We start from the raw sequence: 22,234 nt of genomic DNA, 5'->3' as shown, positions 1-22,234 counted from the left end.
AAAGAGGCATAGATGCTCATGAGGAGAACATAATTTTGCCTCTATACAAGTCACTAGTTCGACCACACTTAGAATACTGTGCACAGTTCTGGTCTCCGGTGTATAAGAAAGACATGGCTGAACTAGAGCGGGTGCAGAGAAGAGCGACCAAGGTTATTAGAGGACTGGGGGGTCTGCAATACCAAGATAGGTTATTACACTTGGGGCTATTTAGTTTGGAAAAACGAATGCTAAGGGGAGATCTTATTTTAATGTATAAATATGTGAGGGGACAGTACAAAGACCTTTCTGATGATCTTTTTAATTAAAGACCTGAGACAGGAACAAGGGGGCATCCTCTACGTCTGGAGGAAAGAAGGTTTAAGCATAATAACAGACGCGGATTCTTTACTGTAAGAGCAGTGAGACTATGGAACTCTCTGCCGTATGATGTTGTAATGAGTGATTCATTACTAATCTTTATCGTCACACATTATCGTCACTGTCCCAGTTGGGGCTCACAATCTGAATTCCCTATCAGTATGTCTTTGGAATGTGGGAGGAAACCAGAGTACCCGGAGGAAACCCGTGCAAACACGGAGAGAACATTCAAACTCTGCATGTGTTGTCCTTAGTGGGGCTTGAACCCAGGACTCCAGCGCTGCAAGGCTGCTGTGCTATCCACTGCGCCACCGTGCTAAAATTTAAGAGGGGACTGGATGCCTTTCTTGAAAAGTATAATGTTACAGGTTATATATACTAGATTCCTTGGTAGGGCGTTGATCCAGGGAACTAGTCTGATTGCCGTATGTGGAGTTGGGAAGGAATTTTTTTCCCCAGTGTGGAGCTTACTCTTTGCCACATGGGTTTTTTTTGCCTTCCTCTGGATCAACATGTTAGGGCATGTTAGGTTAGGCTATGGGTTGAACTAGATGGACTTAAAGTCTTCCTTCAATCTTAATAACTATGTTACTATGTTGTGCAAGCCTAGATAGGTCCACCAGGGTCTTCCCCACCATTATTTTGATAGCATTTGCTATATTATTTGGGAGATTATTCCTAACGCAATTTTCCATTCAATTAATATGGTAAAATGTGATAAATGAATGCTGAAGTCTGTATCACTTTGATTTAGATTTCCACTGACCTCTTTCTGGAGGCCGACTGGACAGGGCTGAAAAGGTAAGGTATGTGACATAGCAGCTAATGATGGAGGCTTGTAGCAGTCCAGATCGAGGTTGCTCTGCGAAACAAAAAAAACAAGTATTACAATTTTATACCTATTCATATAATGGAAATGATAGCTATTCTCTACGCTGTAAACTGGTGTATAAAGCATAGTATCGCTCCAATATCATGGCTTGTACACCGGAAAAATCCTGGTACCCAGGAAACAGCAGGGGATGCGACATCAAACCGCAGGGATATTCAGAGCCCCCTTTGTAACAAATGTCATGATACAAGTAAACCATTCACATGCTAAGTAGGCAAAGTCATGACCTCACATGGCCCCACTATATGATTTGTGCCAATGGGATTACTGGATGCTGGGAGCGGTGGGTTCTTATGGGATTTAGAAGAATAGTTTATACATAAATCTAGTCTGCTTATTTCTTTGTAGGTTCAGAGGGCAAGAAGTTATCAGACTGACCCAAACAGCTGGAAATCCGCTGCTATCATTCACACTGCTGAGGAAGAACACAGCTTGTCATGGGATTACTCTGAAAATATATAGGATCTCAGACATAAACACTATTCTACAAAAAAGTGGCAGTGTGCCTATAGCAATCAGTCAGAGCCCATTTTATTCTCCCAGGTCAGACTCTAAAATAGAAGCTATGAGTTGCACGAAGCCCAGAGCAGGGAGTTTTGCATATTTTTTGCGAAGCCATTGCATAGAAATATTATTACATTCTTAAAATAACTATAGTTGATTTTACAACTAAAAATTATAAAAATGATGTGATGAGAAAGGCAACAGAGTGATAGCTCTGGTTCCTTGTTGCCCTGGTGTCCTAGTGTAAGAGAGTGAAAGAAGACTAGCATCCACCAAATATGTTATCATTAACGTGAAGTGTCATGTCAATACAATTTTTGATTGCAGCATTGTGTAATAATGAATATTATGGAGACTTATGCTAGTTGAGTGGATTTTAGTAACTGACTAGAGTAAGATTTGTGGCGTGGAGCATGGAGGCACGCGCCACTTGTCAGAAGTAAGTGTCCGCTTCTTAAAGGGCCACTGTCACCCCCTCCATGATTAGGGCAATCACATGGCAGTGACGTCATCGCAGGTCCTACAGCTATTTGCTGTGCAGCAGATCCATCCTGGTGTTCTGTGGATGTCTTTTGTTCTCTGGTATCAGCCATTACATCAGACGGCCAGAGCTTACTGCGTCTGCGCAGGACACCAGTACACAGCGCAGGCGCCGGATTTGAAACGATAACAGCGCTGAGGGGGCGGCGCCGAAAGCGCAGGAAGATGTGAGTGACGGCAGAGGAGCTGGCCAAGCTGGGGAGTGAGAACCCGCCTACCTGGCTAGAGACAGGAATTGTGGCTAAGTATAAAAACGTTTTATTTGGGGTATGCTTGAACCTAAAACTAAAAGAGCCACCTTGTTAGAATGCAGCATTACTGCTGCACAAGGTGGCTCTTTTAGTTTATAACGGCTGGAGGGGGGTGACAGTGGCCCTTTAATGAATGGGAAGTATCTGACCCAAACAAGCCACCTCATGAAGAGCAACATCGCTGCCATGTATAACGATCTGTATGAAATCTGTCAATATCATCTAGGAACATCAACGAGTCTGTTTGGAAGTGAGGGTCAGTCTTTTGATCTTTCTTACTTTCGACTCTGCAAAAACTCTTACTGTTTCTCTTATTCATTCCCGTCTGGACTATTGTAACTCTCTACTAATCGGCCTCCCTCTTACCAAACTCTCCCCGCTCCAATCTGTCCTGAATGCTGCTGCCAGGATCATATTCCTCACCAACCGTTACACCGATGCCTCTACCTTGTGCCAGTCATTACACTGGCTACCCATCCACTCCAGAATCCAGTACAAAACTACTACCCTCATCCACAAAGCACTCCATGGCTCAGCACCACCCTACATCTCCTCTGTGGTCTCAGTCTACCACCCTACCCGTGCCCTCCGCTCCACTAATGACCTCAGGTTAGCATCCTCAATAATCAGAACCTCCCACTCCCGTCTCCAAGACTTTACACGTGCTGCGCCGATTCTTTGGAATGCACTACCTAGGTTAATACGATTAATCCCCAATCCCCACAGTTTTAAGCGTGCCCTAAAAACGAATTTGTTCAGACTGGCCTACCGCCTCAACGCATTAACCTAACTATCCCTGTGTGGCCTATTAAAAATAGAAAAAAAAAAAAACAAAACACATAATCAGGTTCCTTGCATCGTGTTCTCATACACTTTATGCAGTTAATAGCACTCTGTGTCTGTACTGCTACATACTTAGGCTGTTAACTGGTTCATGCAGCTTTACATGAACACCCGAGCCTTACACTATGGCTGGTCCAAATAACTAAAGCAATTGTTACCATCCACCTCTCGTGTCTCCCCTTTTCCTCATAGGTTGTAAGCTTGCGAGCAGGGCCCTCATTCCACCTTGTATCTATTTTGAACTGTGATTTCTGTTATGCTGTAATGTCTATTGTCTTTACAAGTCCCCTCTATAAGTTGTAAAGCGCTGCGGAATATGTTGGCGCTATATAAATAAAAATTATTATTATTATTATATTTGTAAACGTAGTCTCTCTGACTGAGCACTCCACCCATCATCCTTTACGCGGTTTTAATCATAGTAGGATCCTATCAACCCACATAAATGCAGGCTTCAGCCTAGGAGAGGATTCACATTAGGATAGGTTCCCAGCAATGAGAATTTCCTTATCGTGGTTGCTGGGTACACATCATTTGACCATTTTATGAGCTAAGTGTTCTCATTTTTCCTATTTTCTGGAGCAGTAATAAAATTCATATTTCATGTTTTCATACTATAGTGTTACAGAGTGCTACTTTATTTGTTGGTCCCCCATAAACATTACAAGAGGAGATTAGCATCTGCCAGGAACCTTGGTCACTCCTTGTCTCACTGTACAATCTCACAGGGGGGAAAATCTCACAATTCAAAATCCTTTTTTCCACAATTGGAGATAAAGGGGCAGTTAAATTGTTCACATTCAATTTTGTGTCATGTAATTTTGGCACTAGCTACTGAATTGAGGTAAGGTGGTTAGAAAACACAATCTCTAGGAAACCCTACTATATATATCTATATGTACATACAGTTCCGTTAAAAAGTTTGGACACACCTGTGTATGCAGTGGTTTTCCTTGTCTTTATTGGAATGTGCACACTGTAGATTTAGACTGAAGGTAGGAAGACCATGTGAAACTTGTGAAACAAACCAGAATTAGCGTTAAGCCTTAAATTCCTCAAGGTTTTACACCCCTTGGCATCCTCTCAAGCAGCTTCATCAGGTTGGCTTTCCAACAGTCTCAAAGGATCTCCCGAGGAGGTGCTGTACACTTGTTTGCTGCTTTGTCTTCACTCTGCAGTTAAACTCATCCCAAACCATCTGAATTTGGTTGAGGTCGGGTAATTGTGGAGGCCATTTCATCTGATGCAGTACTTCATCCCCGGGAGCTTTGAATTTGGAATATGTCACCAACATTGTAATTGGCAAAGCATACATATGGAAACCATCTGGTCAACTTTTCTGCATCTCACAAAGACACCAGGCTAAGTACCAACAAATCACACATTTTGACTCATCCAACTACAGTACAGATTTCCATAGACCTTATGTCTAGTCCTTGTGTTGCTTGGCCCAAACAAGTCTCTTTTTTTGCGGGTTTTCAGTAGGCCCTCAGTTCAAAGTATCTTCTTTGTAGCACTTTGACCATATAGGCCTGCTTCTTGCACAGTTAATATTGACATGTGTCTGCCTCTTGATATATTTGAATAATTCTTGAGTGTTGGTATCTGAAGTGCTGTCAATTTGTGATTTCCGTGGCTGCTAACTCAGATGAAGTTATCATCTGTAGCAGAGGTCATTTCTGGTCTTGCTTTCCTGGAGCGGTCCTCATGAGAGCCAGTTTCATCACAGCAATTGATGGTTTTCATGACTGCACTTGAGGATACCTTCAATGTTCTAGTAAATTTCTGGATTAACTAACCTTCATGTCTTAAAGTAATGATGAACTGTCATTTTACTTTATTTATTTGAGACAGTATTGCCATATTCTGGCTTAGAACATTTGTGGAATAGGGCTTCACTAATAGTTTTACTCTGCCAAAATGTGTACCAACACTGCCTCTGCAAAACACACCTGATAGCTGCAAATACTTTCTGAAGGCCAGTCATTCCAGAAATGAGCTCTTGACGAGGCATACCTGATCACTGGTAACCCCATTTCAGGTGGCTACCTGATGAAACTTCTTGAGAGAATGTCAAGAGTGAGAAAAGCTGTTGTCAGAGTAAAAGTGGGCACTTTGAGAGAGCAAAGGTTTAACACATATTCTGGTTTGCTTCACATGTGTTTATTTACTTCTTGTTGACGTATGTGTTCCTTCATGGTTCTTGTTGTGAATTTGGATTCTGGGCTCCCCCGGTGGCTACTGGTGGAATTGAACTGGTGTCTTCATCTTCTCTGTTCACCTGTTCCCATCAAGATGTGGGAGTCGCTATATAACCTTGCTGCTCTGTTAGTTGCTTGCCGGTCATCAATGTTATCAGAAGCCTCTCTGTGCTTGTTCCTGCTCCTAGACAACTACTAGATAAGTTGGACTCTTGTCCATGTTTGTTTTTGCATTTTGTTCCAGTTCACAGCTGTAGTTTCGTTACTGTGTCTGGAAAGCTCTTGTGAACGGGAATTGCCACTCTGGTGTTATGAGTTAATGCCAGAGTTTTAAAGTAATTTCTGGATGGTGTTTTTTGATAGGGTTTTCAGCTGACCATGAAAGTGTCCTTTCTGTCTTCTGCTATGTAGTAAGTGGACCTCAAATTTGCTAAACCTATTTTCATACTACGTTTGTTTTTTCATCTCAACTCACCGCCAATACATGTGGGGGGCCTCTGTCTCCTTTCGGGGTATTTCTCTAGAGGTGAGCTAGGACTAATATTTTCCTCTGCTAGCTTTATTTAGTCCTCCGGCTGGGCTGGGCATCTAGAATCAACGTAGGCATGCTACCCGGCCACTGCTAGTTGTGCGTTAGGTTTAGTTCATGGTCAGCTCAGTTCCCATCTTCCAAGAGCTAGTTCCTATATATGCTTATGCTATGTTCTCTTGCCATTGAGATCATGACAGTTTGACCGGCCCGCAAAGTGTTAATTGTTTGGGCTGAAGCAGGAGAAAAAGAAGTGTTGAAGGGAAATTTTTTTTTTTTTTCCCCTCAGAGTTTGGCTGCCTAGCCCTTAATTGCTGTCTAGCTGCTTCTTACCTCCTCTTAACCCTTGAATGGCTCTGTGTCCACCTGTTTGTAATGGATCTTCAGAGTGTAACTGCAGGTTTGAATAATCTCGCCACGAAGGTACAAAATTTGCAAGATTTTGTTTGTCATGCACCTGTATCTGAGCCGAGAATTCCTTTGCCGGAATTTTTCTCGGGGAATAGATCCGGGTTTCAGAATTTTCGAAATAATTGCAAATTATTTTTGTCTCTGAAATCTCGCTCTGCCGGAGACCCTGCACAGCAGGTCAGGATTGTGATTTCCTTGCTCCGGGGCGACCCTCAAGACTGGGCTTTTTCATTGACACCAGGGGATCCTGCGTTGCTCAATGTGGATGCGTTTTTTCTGGCCTTGGGGTTGCTTTATGACGAACCTCATTTGGAGCTTCAGGCAGAAAAAACTTTGATGTCCCTATCTCAGGGGCAAGATGAAGCGGAAATTTACTGCCAAAGATTCCGTAAATGGTCTGTGCTTACTCAGTGGAATGAGTGCGCCCTGGCGGCGACTTTCAGAGAGGGTCTCTCTGATGCCATTAAGGATGTTATGGTGGGGTTCCCTGTGCCTGCGGGTCTGAATGAGTCCATGACAATGGCTATTCAGATCGATAGGCGTTTGCGGGAGCGCAAACCAGTGCACCACCTGGCGGTGTCCACTGAGAAGTCGCCAGAGAGTATGCAGTGTGATAGAATTCTGTCCCGAAGCGAGCGGCAGAATTTTAGACGGAAAAATGGGTTGTGTTTCTATTGTGGTGATTCTACTCATGTTATATCAGCATGCTCTAAGCGCACTAAAAAGCTTGGTAAATCTGTTTCCATTTGCACCTTACCGTCTAAATTTATTCTATCTGTGACCCTGATTTGCTCTTTGTCATCTATTACCACGGACGCCTATGTCGACTCTGGCGCCGCTTTGAGTCTTATGGATTGGTCCTTTGCCAAACGCTGTGGGTATGATTTAGAGCCTTTGGAGACTTCTATTCCTCTGAAGGGGATTGACTCCACCCCATTGGCTAATAATAAACCACAATACTGGACACAAGTAACTATGCGTATTAATCCGGATCACCAGGAGATTATTCGCTTTCTGGTGCTGTATAATCTACATGATGATTTGGTGCTAGGATTGCCTTGGCTGCAATCTCACAACCCAGTCCTCGACTGGAGAGCTATGTCTGTGTTGAGCTGGGGATGTAAGGGGGCTCATGGGGATGTACCTGTGGTTTCCATTTCATCATCCATTCCCTCTGAAATTCCTGAGTTCCTGTCTGACTATCGTGACGTCTTTGAAGAATCCAAGCTTGGTTCGTTACCTCCGCACCGAGAGTGCGATTGTGCCATAGATTTAATCCCGGGTAGTAAATACCCAAAGGGTCGTTTATTTAATCTGTCTGTGCCTGAACATGCTGCTATGCGAGAATATATAAAGGAGTCCTTGGAAAAGGGACATATTCGTCCATCGTCATCTCCCTTAGGAGCCGGTTTTTTCTTTGTGTCAAAAAAAGACGGCTCTTTGAGACCATGTATTGATTATCGGCTTTTGAATAAAATCACTGTTAAATATCAATACCCATTGCCGTTGCTGACTGATTTGTTTGCTCGCATAAAGGGGGCCAAGTGGTTCTCTAAGATTGACCTTCGTGGGGCGTATAATTTGGTGCGAATCAGGCAGGGGGATGAGTGGAAAACCGCATTTAATACGCCCGAGGGCCACTTTGAGTATTTAGTGATGCCTTTTGGTCTTTCTAATGCTCCGTCAGTTTTCCAGTCCTTTATGCATGATATTTTTCGCGATTATTTGGATAAATTTATGATTGTGTATCTGGATGATATTCTGATTTTTTCGGATGACTGGGACTCTCATGTCCAGCAAGTCAGGAGGGTTTTTCAGGTTTTGCGGTCTAATTCTTTGTGTGTGAAGGGTTCTAAGTGTGTTTTTGGGGTACAGAGGATTTCCTTTTTGGGATATATTTTTTCCCCCTCTTCCATTGAAATGGATCCTGTCAAGGTTCAAGCTATTTGTGATTGGACGCAGCCCTCTTCTCTTAAGAGTCTTCAGAAATTTTTGGGCTTTGCTAACTTTTATCGTCGATTTATTGCTGGTTTTTCGGATATTGCTAAGCCATTGACCGATTTGACTAAGAAGGGTGCTGATGTTGCTGATTGGTCCCCTGATGCTGTGGAGGCCTTTCGGGAGCTTAAGCGCCGTTTTTCCTCTGCCCCTGTGTTGCGTCAGCCTGATGTTGCTCTACCTTTTCAGGTTGAGGTCGACGCTTCTGAGATCGGAGCTGGGGCAGTGTTGTCGCAGAAAAGTTCTGACTGCTCCGTGATGAGGCCTTGTGCCTTCTTTTCCCGTAAATTTTCGCCCGCTGAGCGGAATTATGATGTTGGGAATCGGGAGCTTTTGGCCATGAAGTGGGCTTTTGAGGAGTGGCGCCATTGGCTCGAGGGGGCCAGACATCAGGTGGTGGTATTGACTGACCACAAAAATTTGATTTATCTTGAGACCGCCAGGCGCCTGAATCCTAGACAGGCGCGCTGGTCATTATTTTTCTCTCGGTTTAATTTTGTGGTGTCATACCTACCGGGTTCTAAGAATGTTAAGGCGGATGCCCTTTCTAGGAGTTTTGAGCCTGACTCGCCTGGTAACTCTGAGCCCACAGGTATCCTTAAGGATGGAGTGGTATTGTCAGCCGTTTCTCCAGACCTGCGGCGGGCCTTGCAGGAGTTTCAGGCGGAGAGACCTGATCGTTGCCCACCTGATAAACTGTTTGTTCCTGATGATTGGACCAGTAGAGTCATCTCTGAGGTTCATTCTTCTGCGTTGGCAGGTCATCCTGGCATTTTTGGTACCAGGGATTTGGTGGCAAGGTCCTTCTGGTGGCCTTCCCTGTCACGAGATGTGCGAGGCTTTGTGCAGTCTTGTGACGTTTGTGCTCGGGCCAAGCCTTGTTGTTCTCGGGCTAGTGGATTATTGTTGCCCTTGCCTATTCCTAAGAGGCCTTGGACGCACATCTCGATGGATTTTATTTCAGATCTGCCTGTTTCTCAGAAGATGTCTGTCATCTGGGTGGTGTGTGACCGTTTTTCTAAGATGGTCCATTTGGTTCCTCTGCCCAAGTTACCTTCTTCTTCCGAGTTGGTTCCTCTGTTTTTTCAAAATGTTGTTCGTTTGCATGGTATTCCTGAGAATATCGTTTCTGACAGAGGGACCCAATTCGTGTCTAGATTTTGGCGGGCATTCTGTGCTAGGATGGGCATAGATTTATCTTTTTCGTCCGCTTTCCATCCTCAGACGAATGGCCAGACCGAGCGGATTAATCAGACCCTGGAGACATATCTGAGGTGTTTTGTGTCTGCTGACCAGGATGATTGGGTTGCTTTTTTGCCATTGGCGGAGTTCGCTCTCAATAATCGGGCCAGCTCTGCCACTTTGGTGTCCCCGTTTTTCTGTAATTCGGGGTTTCATCCTCGATTTTCCTCTGGTCAGGTGGAATCTTCGGATTGTCCTGGAGTGGATGCTCTGGTGGAGAGATTGCATTAGATCTGGGGGCAGGTGGTGGACAATTTGAGGTTGTCCCAGGAGAAGACTCAGCTTTTTGCCAACCGCCACCGTCGTGTTGGTCCTCGGCTTTCTGTTGGGGATTTGGTGTGGTTGTCTTCTCGTTTTGTCCCTATGAGGGTCTCTTCTCCTAAGTTTAAGCCTCGGTTTATCGGCCCGTATAAGATATTGGAGATTCTTAACCCTGTTTCCTTCCGTTTGGACCTCCCTGCATCCTTTTCTATTCATAACGTTTTTCATCGGTCATTATTGCGCAGGTATGAGGTACCGGTTGTGCCTTCCGTTGAGCCTCCTGCTCCGGTGTTGGTTGAGGGTGAGTTGGAGTACGTTGTGGAGAAAATCTTGGACTCTCGTGTTTCCAGACGGAGACTCCAGTATCTGGTCAAGTGGAAGGGATACGGCCAGGAGGATAATTCTTGGGTGAATGCATCTGATGTTCATGCCTCCGATCTGGTTCGTGCCTTTCATAGGGCCCATCCTGATCGCCCTGGTGGTTCTGGTGAGGGTTCGGTGCCCCCTCCTTGAGGGGGGGGTACTGTTGTGAATTTGGATTCTGGGCTCCCCCGGTGGCTACTGGTGGAATTGAACTGGTGTCTTCATCTTCTCTGTTCACCTGTTCCCATCAAGATGTGGGAGTCGCTATATAACCTTGCTGCTCTGTTAGTTGCTTGCCGGTCATCAATGTTATCAGAAGCCTCTCTGTGCTTGTTCCTGCTCCTAGACAACTACTAGATAAGTTGGACTCTTGTCCATGTTTGTTTTTGCATTTTGTTCCAGTTCACAGCTGTAGTTTCGTTACTGTGTCTGGAAAGCTCTTGTGAACGGGAATTGCCACTCTGGTGTTATGAGTTAATGCCAGAGTTTTAAAGTAATTTCTGGATGGTGTTTTTTGATAGGGTTTTCAGCTGACCATGAAAGTGTCCTTTCTGTCTTCTGCTATGTAGTAAGTGGACCTCAAATTTGCTAAACCTATTTTCATACTACGTTTGTTTTTTCATCTCAACTCACCGCCAATACATGTGGGGGGCCTCTGTCTCCTTTCGGGGTATTTCTCTAGAGGTGAGCTAGGACTAATATTTTCCTCTGCTAGCTTTATTTAGTCCTCCGGCTGGGCTGGGCATCTAGAATCAACGTAGGCATGCTACCCGGCCACTGCTAGTTGTGCGTTAGGTTTAGTTCATGGTCAGCTCAGTTCCCATCTTCCAAGAGCTAGTTCCTATATATGCTTATGCTATGTTTTCTTGCCATTGAGATCATGACAGGTTCTGCTGCGCATAGTCTGAGTCTACATTGTGCACATTCCAATAAGAAAAAGGAAAACCATTGCAAACTTTTGACCAGTAAATCTACAGATATCGTGCTGTTGTGAATTCTGCTCTTGGGCTCCCTCCGGTGGTTATAAGTGGTAGTGCTGCTGTCTCTGGATCGCAGCATTCATCAGGTGTGTCAAGTGTTTGCAATCCTGACTGGGCTATTTAGCCTTGCTTGACCCTTTAGTCAGTGCCAGTTGTCCATTGTTCCTGGAGGATTCACATCCTTGCCTGCTCTCTCCTGCTTTGCTGTTCCTTTCAACAAAGATAAGTTCTGGCCTTGATTTTTGCTGTCCACATGCTGTGGCCTTATTGTTCAGTTCTTTTCCATGTTTTTGTCTTGTCCAGCTTGGTCTGAATAAGGATTTGTTTAGCCAAGCTGGTATCTCTGGAGATGCAGATATACTCTCCATATCTTTAGTTAGCTGTGGAGATTTTTGTATTTTCTGTGGTGGATATTTTCTAGTGTTTTAATACTGACCGCATAGTACTCTGTCCTATCCTTTCTATTTAGCTAGAAGTGGCCTCCTTTGCTAAATTCTGATTTCAGTCTGTGTATGTTTTTTCCCTCTCCTCTCACAGTCAATATTTGTGGGGGGCTGGCTATCCTTTGGGAATTTTCTCTGAGGAAAGATAGTTTTCCCTTTTCTATATCTAGGGGTAATTAGTCCTCCGGCTGTGTCGAGATGTCTAGGGAGTGATAGGTACATTCCACGGCTACTTCTAGTTGCGGTGTTAAGTTCAGGGTCTGCGGTCAGTACAGGTACCACTTTCTCCAGAGTACGTCTCATGCTGCTCTTAGGCCACCAGATCATAACAGTACAACTGGCCAACAATGAGTTAACCGCATCTCAGAAGAAGGGAAGGAAAGTGCTGAGCCATTTTTTTTTCTGTAGTCTGTTGTGGTTTTTTTTTCCCTCTTTACCTCTGGGTGGCTCAGGAGTTCGGCGCTGGTATGGATGTTCAGGGATTGGCTTCTCGTGTGGATCAACTTGCTGCTAGAGTACAGGCTATTTCCGATTATATCGTTCAGACTCCGGTTTTAGAGCCTAGAATTCCAACTCCTGATTTGTTTCTTGGGGACAGGTCCAAATTTTTGAGCTTTAAAAATAACTGTAAACTGTTTTTTTGCTCTGAAACCCCGTTCCTCTGGTGATCCCATCCAGCAGGTTAAAATTGTTATATCTCTGCTGCGTGGTGACCCCCAGGATTGGGCATTTGCCCTGGAACCTGGGAATCCGGCGTTGCTTATTGTAGACACCTTTTTTCAGGCGCTTGGGTTATTGTATGATGAACCTAATTCAGTGGATCATGCTGAGAAGACCTTGTTGGCCCTGTGTCAGGGTCAAGAAGCGGCAGAATCATATTGCCAGAAATTTAGAAAATGGTCTGTACTGACTAAATGGAATGAGGATGCCTTGGCGGCAATTTTCAGAAAGGGTCTTTCTGAATCCGTTAAAGATGTTATGGTGGGGTTCCCCACGCCTGCTGGTCTGAGTGATTCTATGTCTCTGGCCATTCAGATTGATCGGCGCTTGCGCAAGCGCAGAGTTGTGCACACTATGGCATTGTCTTCCGAGCGGAGTCCTGAGCCTATGCAGTGTGATAGGATTGTGTCTAGAGCTGAACGACAAGGATTCAGACGTCAGAATAGGTTGTGTTTTTACTGCGGCGATTCTGCTCATGTTATTTCTGATTGCCCTAAGCGTACCAAGAGAATCGCTAGATCTGTTACCATCAGTACTGTACAACCTAAATTTCTGTTATCTGTGACCCTGATCTGCTCATTATCGTCATTTTCTGTCATGGCATTTGTGGATTCAGGCGCCGCTCTAAACTTAATGGACTTAGAATTTGCCAGACGTTGTGGTTTCCCCTTGCAGCCTTTGCAGAGTCCTATTCCTTTGAGGGGGATTGATGCTACACCGTTGGCTAAAAATAAACCTCAGTTTTGGACACAGCTGACCATGTGCATGGCGCCAGCCCATCAGGAAGATTGTCGTTTTCTGGTGTTGCATAATTTGCATGATGCTATTGTGCTGGGTTTCCCATGGTTACAGGTGCATAATCCGGTGTTAGATTGGAAATCTATGTCTGTGACTAGTTGGGGTTGTCAGGGGGTTCATGGTGACGTTCCTTTGATGTCAATTGCCTCCTCCCCCTCTTCTGAAATTCCTGAGTTTTTGTCAGATTTCCAGAATGTATTCAATGAGCCCAAGTCCAGTTCCCTTCCACCGCATAGGGACTGTGATTGTGCTATTGACTTGATTCCAGGCTGTAAGTTCCCTAAGGGCCGACTTTTCAACCTGTCTGTGCCAGAACATACTGCTATGCGGAGCTATGTTAAGGAGTCCTTGGAGAAGGGGCATATTCGGCCATCTTCTTCACCATTGGGAGCAGGTTTTTTTTGTTGCCAAAAAAGATGGCTCCTTGAGACCCTGTATTGATTATCGCCTCTTGAATAAGATCACGGTCAAATTCCAATACCCTTTGCCTTTGCTTTCTGATCTGTTTGCTAGGATTAAGGGGGCTAGTTGGTTTACTAAGATTGACCTTCGAGGGGCATATAATCTTGTTCGTATTAAGCAGGGTGACGAATGGAAAACTGCGTTTAATACGCCCGAAGGTCATTTTGAATACCTTGTGATGCCATTCGGACACTCTAATGCTCCATCTGTGTTTCAGTCCTTCATGCAAGATATATTTCGGAATTATCTTGATAAATTCATGATTGTATATTTGGATGATATTTTGATTTTTTCAGATGATTGGGAGTCTCATGTGAAACAAGTCAGGATGGTATTTCAGATCCTTCGTGATAATGCCTTGTTTGTGAAGGGGTCTAAGTGCCTCTTTGGAGTACAGAAGATTTCTTTTTTGGGCTTCATTTTTTCTCCCTCATCTATAGAAATGGATCCGGTTAAGGTTCAGGCCATTCATGATTGGATCCAGCCCACATCCGTGAAGAGCCTTCAGAAATTTTTGGGCTTTGCTAATTTTTATCGCCGTTTCATTGCCAACTTCTCCAGTGTGGTTAAACCCCTGACCGATTTGACGAAGAAAGGCGCTGATGTGACGAATTGGCCCTCTGCGGCTGTTTCTGCCTTTCAGGAGCTTAAACGCCGATTTACTCCTGCCCCTGTGTTGCGTCAGCCAGATGTTTCTCTTCCTTTTCAGGTTGAGGTTGACGCTTCTGAGATTGGGGCAGGGGCCGTTTTGTCTCAGAGGAATTCTGATGGTTCCTTGATGAAACCGTGTGCCTTCTTTTCTCGAAAGTTTTCGCCTGCGGAACGCAATTATGATGTCGGCAATCGTGAGTTGTTGGCTATGAAGTGGGCATTTGAGGAGTGGCGACATTGGCTTGAGGGGGCCAAGCACCGTATTGTGGTCTTGACCGATCATAAGAATCTGATTTACCTCGAGTCTGCCAAACGGCTGAATCCTAGACAGGCCCGATGGTCCCTGTTTTTCTCCCGTTTTGATTTTGTGGTCTCATATCTTCCGGGTTCTAAGAATGTTAAGGCTGATGCCCTCTCTAGGAGATTTTTGCCTGATTCTCCTGGGGTCCTTGAGCCGGTCAGCATTCTGAAGGAAGGGGTGATTCTTTCTGCCATCTCCCCTGATTTACGACGGGTTCTTCAGGAATTTCAGGCTGATATACCTGACCGCTGTCCAGTGGGGAAACTGTTTGTTCCTGACAGATTGTTATGACCCCAATGGCGAGGGTCTCAGAGAAACAAGTAAGTCTGCGACGTACAAAAATCCAGCTCATAGGGCAGTGGTAACTGGGTTGACCATATATCTACTCCTAACGCCAACACTAGCAGTAGCCGGGGAACATGCCTACGTTGGTCGCTAGATGTCTCGCGCCAGCCGGAGGACTAACTACCCCTAGAAGAGGAAAACAAAGACCTCTCTTGCCTCCAGAGAATAGACCCCAAAAGTAGGATAGTAGCCCCCCACAAATAATAACGGTGAGGTAAGAGGAAATGACAAACACAGAGATGAACTAGATTTTAGCAAAGAGAGGCCCACTTACTAATAGCAGAATGTAGTAAGATAACTTATATGGTCAACAAAAACCCTATCAAAATCCACGCTGGAGATTCAAGAACCCCCGAACCGTCTAACGGCCCGGGGGGAGAACACCAGCCACCCTAGAGCTTCCAGCAAGGTCAGGAAACAGATAATATACAAGCTGGACAAAAATGCAAACCAAAACAAATAGCAAAAAGCAAGAAAGCAGACTTAGCTTAATCAAGCAGGAACCAGGATCAGTAGACAAGAGCACTACAGATTAGCTCTGATATCAACGTTGCCAGGCATTGAACTGAAGGTCCAGGGAGCTTATATAGCAACACCCCTGACCTAACGACCCAGGTGAGCATACAAGGGATGAATGACATACCCAGAGTCAAATCACTAGTAGCCACTAGAGGGAGCCAAAAGGTAAATTCACAACAGTACCCCCCCCTTAGTGAGGGGTCACCGAACCCTCACCAAGACCACCAGGGCGATCAGGATGAGCGGCGTGAAAGGAACGAACTAAATCGGCCGCATGCACATCAGAGGCGACCACCCAGGAATTATCCTCCTGTTGTGATTTTGCTTTTTGCTCCCTCTAGTGGTCATTAGTGATTTGACTCTGGAGCTTCTGTCTTTTCCTATATCCTCACCTGGGCCGTTAGTTCAGGGGCGTTGCTATATAAGCTCCCTGGACCTTCAGTTCAATGCCTGGCATCGTTGAAATCAGAGCTAATCTGTTGTGCTCTTGTCCTATGATCCGGGTTCCTGTATTTCAAGCTAAGTCTGCTTCCTTGCTTTTTGCTTTTGTTTTGTTTGGTATTTTTGTCCAGCTTGTTCCAATCTGTATCCTGACCTTTGCTGGAAGCTCTAGGGGGCTGGTGTTCTCCCCCCGGACCGTTAGACGGTTCGGGGGTTCTTGAATCTCCAGCGTGGATTTTTATAGGGTTTTTGTTGACCAGATAAGTTATCTTGCTATATTCTGCTATTAGTAAGCTGGCCTCTCTTTGCTGAACCTGGTTCATTTCTGTGTTTGTCATTTCCTCTTACCTCACCGTTATTATTTGTGGGGGGCTTGTATCTTGCTTTGGGGTCCCTTTCTCTGGAGGCAAGAGAGGTCTTTGTTTTCTTCTCCTAGGGGTAGTTAGATTCTCCGGCTGGCGCGAGTCATCTAGCGATCACCGTAGGCATGATCCCCGGCTACTTCTAGTGTTGGCGTTAGGAGTGGCTATTTGGTCAACCCAGTTACCACAGCCCTATGAGCTGGATTTTTGAATCTCGCAGACTTACACGTTCCTCTGAGACCCTGTCCACTGGGGTCATAACAGTATGCCAGGCCAGTATTAAATGTTTAATGCATTGCAGAAGTGGGATTATAAGAAAGAAAATTTTGAGTTTTTTTTCCCCTCTCTCATTTTTTTTTTTCTTTTCCCCTTTACCTCAGAGTGGCTTAAGCTTGCTGCAGACATGAATGTCCAGACCTTGATTACAAGTGTGGACCAGCTTGCCGCTCGTGTGCAGAGTATACAAGATTATGTTATCAGAAATCCTAGGTCTGAACCCAAGATTTCGATTCCTGAACTGTTTTCAGGAGACCGATTTAAGTTTAGGAATTTCAGGAATAATTGTAAATTGTTTTTGTCCCTGAAACCTTGTTCGTCTGGAGACTCTGCTCAACAAGTAAAAATTGTTATTTCATTCTTACGGGGTGACCCTCAAGATTGGGCTTTTTCGTTGGCGCCAGGAGATCCGGCATTGGCTGATATTGATGCGTTTTTTCTGGCGCTCGGTTTACTTTATGAGGAACCCAATCTTGAGATTCAGGCAGAGAAAGCCTTGCTGGCTATGTCTCAGGGCCAGGACGAGGCTGAGGTGTATTGCCAAAAAATTTCGGAAATGGTCCGTGCTGACACATTGGAACGAGTGTGCACTGGCCGCTAATTTTAGAAATGGCCTTTCTGAGGCCATTAAGAATGTTATGGTGGGTTTTCCCATTCCCACAGGTCTGAATGATACCATGTCCCTGGCTATTCAAATTGACCGGCGGTTGCGGGAGCGCAAAACCGCAAATTCCCTCATGTTGTTGTCTGAACAGACACCTGATTTGATGCAATGTGATAGAATCTTGACTAGAAATGAGAGGAAAATTCATAGACGCCGGAATGGCTTGTGCTACTACTGTGGTGATTCTACACATGTTATCTCAGCATGCTCTAAACGTATATCTAAGGTTGTTAGTCCTGTCACCGTTGGTAATTTGCATCCTAAGTTTATTCTGTCTGTAACTTTGATTTGCTCACTGTCATCTTATCCTGTCATGGCGTTTGTAGATTCAGGTGCTGCCCTGAGTCTTATGGATCTCTCATTTGCTAAGCGCTGTGGTTTTATTATTGAACCATTAGAAAATCCTATCCCTCTTAGGGGTATTGATGCTACGCCATTGGCAGAAAATAAACCGCAGTATTGGACACAGGTTACCATGTGCATGACTCCTGAACATCGCGAGGTGATACGTTTTCTCGTTCTACATAAAATGCATGATTTGGTTGTTTTGGGGCTGCCATGGTTACAGACCCATAATCCAGTCCTTGACTGGAAGGCTATGTCAGTGTCTAGTTGGGGCTGTCGTGGTATTCATGAGGATTCCCTGCCTGTGTCTATTGCTTCTTCTACGCCTTCGGAAGTTCCGGAGTATTTGTCTGATTATCAGGATGTCTTTAGCGAGTCCAGGTCCAGTGCATTGCCTCCTCATAGGGAATGTGACTGTGCTATAGATTTGATTCCAGGCAGTAAATTTCCTAAGGGAAGACTTTTTAATCTGTCGATACCTGAACATACCGCTATGCGTTCATATATCAAGGAGTCTCTGGAGAAAGGACACATCCGTCCGTCTTCTTCCCCTCTTGGTGCGGGATTCTTTTTTGTGGCTAAAAAGGACGGATCTTTGAGGCCTTGTATTGACTATCGGCTTTTAAATAAGATCACTGTCAAATTTCAGTATCCTTTGCCGCTGTTGTCTGACTTGTTTGCCCGGATTAAAGGTGCCAAGTGGTTTACCAAGATAGACCTTCGTGGTGCGTACAACCTTGTGCGCATTAAGCAAGGAGATGAATGGAAAACCGCATTCAATACGCCCGAAGGTCATTTTGAGTACTTGGTGATGCCTTTTGGGCTCTCTAATGCCCCTTCAGTTTTTCAGTCCTTTATGCATGACATTTTCCGGAACTATCTGGATACATTTTTGATCGTTTATCTGGATGATATTCTGGTTTTTTTCTGATAATTGGGACTCGCATGTGGAGCAGGTCAGGATGGTCTTTAAAATTTTGCGTGAAAATTCTTTGTTTGTCAAGGGCTCAAAGTGTCTTTTTGGTGTACAGAAGGTTCCCTTTTTGGGGTTCATTTTTTCCCCTTCTGCTGTGGAGATGGACCCAGTCAAGGTCCGAGCTATTCTTGATTGGACTCAGCCCTCGTCAGTTAAGAGTCTTCAGAAGTTCTTGGGTTTCGCTAACTTCTACCGTCGTTTTATCGCTAACTTTTCTAGCATTGTGAAACCTTTGACGGACATGACCAAGAAGGGCTCCGATGTGGTTAATTGGGCTCCTGCTGCCGTGGAGGCTTTCCAGGAGTTGAAACGTCGGTTTACTTCGGCGCCTGTTTTGTGCCAGCCTGATGTCTCGCTTCCCTTTCAGGTTGAGGTGGATGCTTCAGAGATTGGAGCAGGGGCCGTTTTGTCGCAGAGAGGCCCTGGTTGCTCTGTTATGAGACCTTGCGCCTTTTTCTCTAGGAAGTTTTCGCCTGCGGAGCGAAATTATGATGTGGGCAATCGGGAGTTGTTGGCCATGAAATGGGCATTTGAGGAGTGGCGTCATTGGCTCGAGGGTGCTAAGCATCGTGTGGTGGTCTTGACTGATCACAAAAATCTGATGTATCTCGAGTCTGCTAAACGCCTGAATCCTAGACAGGCCCGCTGGTCATTGTTTTTCTCCCGTTTTGACTTTGTTGTCTCGTATTTACCAGGTTCAAAAAATGTGAAGGCCGATGCTCTTTCCAGGAGCTTTGTGCCTGATGCTCCTGGAGTCGCTGAACCTGTTGGTATTCTTAAGGATGGTATTATCTTGTCAGCTATTTCTCCTGATCTGCGACGTGTGTTGCAGAGATTTCAGGCTGATAGGCCTGATTCTTGTCCTCCTGACAGACTGTTTGTGCCTGATAAGTGGACCAGCAGAGTCATTTCCGAGGTTCATTCCTCGGTGTTGGCAGGTCACCCAGGAATTTTTGGCACCAGAGATCTGGTGGCCAGATCCTTTTGGTGGCCTTCCTTGTCTAGGGATGTGCGGTCATTTGTACAGTCCTGTGGGACTTGTGCTCGAGCTAAGCCTTGCTGTTCTCGTGCCAGCGGGTTGCTCTTGCCCTTGCCTGTCCCTAAGAGACCTTGGACACATATCTCCATGGATTTCATTTCTGATCTTCCGGTGTCTCAAGGCATGTCTGTTATCTGGGTGATATGTGATCGCTTCTCCAAGATGGTCCATTTGGTTCCTTTGCCTAAGCTGCCTTCCTCTTCCGATCTGGTTCCTGTGTTTTTCCAGAACGTGGTTCGTTTGCACGGCATCCCTGAGAATATTGTGTCAGACAGAGGATCCCAGTTCGTTTCCAGATTCTGGCGATCCTTTTGTAGTAGGATGGGCATTGACTTGTCGTTTTCGTCTGCTTTCCATCCTCAGACTAATGGACAGACGGAGCGAACTAATCAGACTTTGGAGGCTTATTTGAGGTGTTTTGTCTCTGCTGATCAGGACGATTGGGTGACCTTCTTGCCGTTGGCTGAGTTTGCCCTTAATAATCGGGCTAGTTCCGCCACCTTGGTTTCGCCGTTTTTCTGCAACTCTGGTTTCCACCCTCGTTTTTCTTCGGGTCATGTGGAACCTTCTGACTGCCCTGGGGTGGATTCTGTGGTGGATAGGTTGCAGCGGATCTGGAATCTTGTGGTGGACAACTTGAAGTTGTCACAGGAGAGGGCTCAGCGCTTTGCCAACCGCCGCCGCGGTGTGGGTCCCCGACTACGTGTTGGGGATTTGGTGTGGCTTTCTTCCCGCTTTGTTCCTATGAAGGTTTCCTCTCCCAAATTTAAACCTCGTTTTATTGGTCCTTACAAGATATTGGAAATCCTTAATCCTGTATCCTTTCGCCTGGATCTTCCTGTGTCGTTTGCTATCCACAACGTATTTCATAGGTCCTTGTTGCGGCGGTACGTTGTGCCTGTGGTTCCTTCTGCTGAGCCTCCTGCTCCGGTGTTGGTTGAGGGCGAGTTGGAGTACGTGGTGGAGAAGATCTTGGATTCTCGTCTCTCCAGGCGGAGGCTTCAGTACCTGGTCAAGTGGAAGGGCTATGGTCAGGAAGATAATTCCTGGGTGGTCGCCTCTGATGTTCATGCGGCCGATTTAGTTCGTGCCTTTCACGCCGCTCGTCCTGATCGCCCTGGTGGTCGTGGTGAGGGTTCGGTGACCCCTCACTAAGGGGGGGGTACTGTTGTGATTTTGCTTTTTGCTCCCTCTAGTGGTCATTAGTGATTTGACTCTGGAGCTTCTGTCTTTTCCTATATCCTCACCTGGGCCGTTAGTTCAGGGGCGTTGCTATATAAGCTCCCTGGACCTTCAGTTCAATGCCTGGCATCGTTGAAATCAGAGCTAATCTGTTGTGCTCTTGTCCTATGATCCTGGTTCCTGTATTTCAAGCTAAGTCTACTTCCTTGCTTTTTGCTTTTGTTTTGTTTGGTATTTTTGTCCAGCTTGTTCCAATCTGTATCCTGACCTTTGCTGGAAGCTCTAGGGGGCTGGTGTTCTCCCCCCGGACCGTTAGACGGTTCGGGGGTTCTTGAATCTCCAGCGTGGATTTTTATAGGGTTTTTGTTGACCAGATAAGTTATCTTGCTATATTCTGCTATTAGTAAGCTGGCCTCTCTTTGCTGAACCTGGTTCATTTCTGTGTTTGTCATTTCCTCTTACCTCACCGTTATTATTTGTGGGGGGCTTGTATCTTGCTTTGGGGTCCCTTTCTCTGGAGGCAAGAGAGGTCTTTGTTTTCTTCTCCTAGGGGTAGTTAGATTCTCCGGCTGGCGCGAGTCATCTAGCGATCACCGTAGGCATGATCCCCGGCTACTTCTAGTGTTGGCGTTAGGAGTGGCTATTTGGTCAACCCAGTTACCACAGCCCTATGAGCTGGATTTTTGAATCTCGCAGACTTACACGTTCCTCTGAGACCCTGTCCACTGGGGTCATAACACCTCCTGACCATAGCCCTTCCACTTGACCAGGTACTGAAGCCTCCGCCTGGAGAGACGAGAATCTAAGATCTTCTCCACCACGTACTCCAACTCGCCCTCAACCAACACCGGAGCAGGAGGCTCAGCAGAAGGAACCACAGGCACAACGTATCGCCGCAACAAGGACCTATGAAATACGTTGTGGATGGCAAACGACACCGGAAGATCCAGGCGAAAGGATACAGGATTAATGATTTCCAATATCTTGTAAGGACCAATGAAGCGAGGCTTAAATTTGGGAGAGGAGACCTTCATAGGAACAAATCGAGAAGACAGCCATACCAAATCCCCAACGCGAAGTCGGGGACCCACACCGCGGCGGCGGTTGGCAAAACGCTGAGCCTTCTCCTTTGACAACTTCAAGTTGTCCACCACATGCCCCCAGATCCGCTGCAACCTATCCACCACGGAATCCACCCCAGGACAGTCAGAAGACTCCACATGTCCTGAGGAAAAACGAGGATGGAAACCAGAGTTGCAGAAAAATGGCGAAACCAAGGTGGCGGAACTAGCCCGATTATTAAGGGCAAATTCAGCCAACGGCAAGAAGGTCACC

The 22,234-nt window shown here is 45.6% G+C and overlaps 1 protein-coding gene across 1 annotated transcript in view; it reads right to left on the bottom strand.

Annotated features, from left to right (window-relative positions):
* The window catches only part of SERINC4 (serine incorporator 4), an 84,477-nt gene that overhangs the window by 34,869 nt on the left and 27,374 nt on the right, over positions 1 to 22,234 (bottom strand). The window contains exon 7 of the mRNA XM_077263569.1: positions 1,127 to 1,222. Coding sequence (XP_077119684.1) covers positions 1,127 to 1,222 — 96 coding nt within the window. The remainder of the gene's footprint in view (positions 1 to 1,126; positions 1,223 to 22,234) is intronic.

The sequence above is a fragment of the Ranitomeya variabilis genome, chromosome 5, assembly GCF_051348905.1.
Source record: "Ranitomeya variabilis isolate aRanVar5 chromosome 5, aRanVar5.hap1, whole genome shotgun sequence".
Lineage (NCBI taxonomy): Eukaryota > Metazoa > Chordata > Amphibia > Anura > Dendrobatidae > Ranitomeya > Ranitomeya variabilis.
This window is presented reverse-complemented; position numbering and strand designations above follow the sequence as displayed.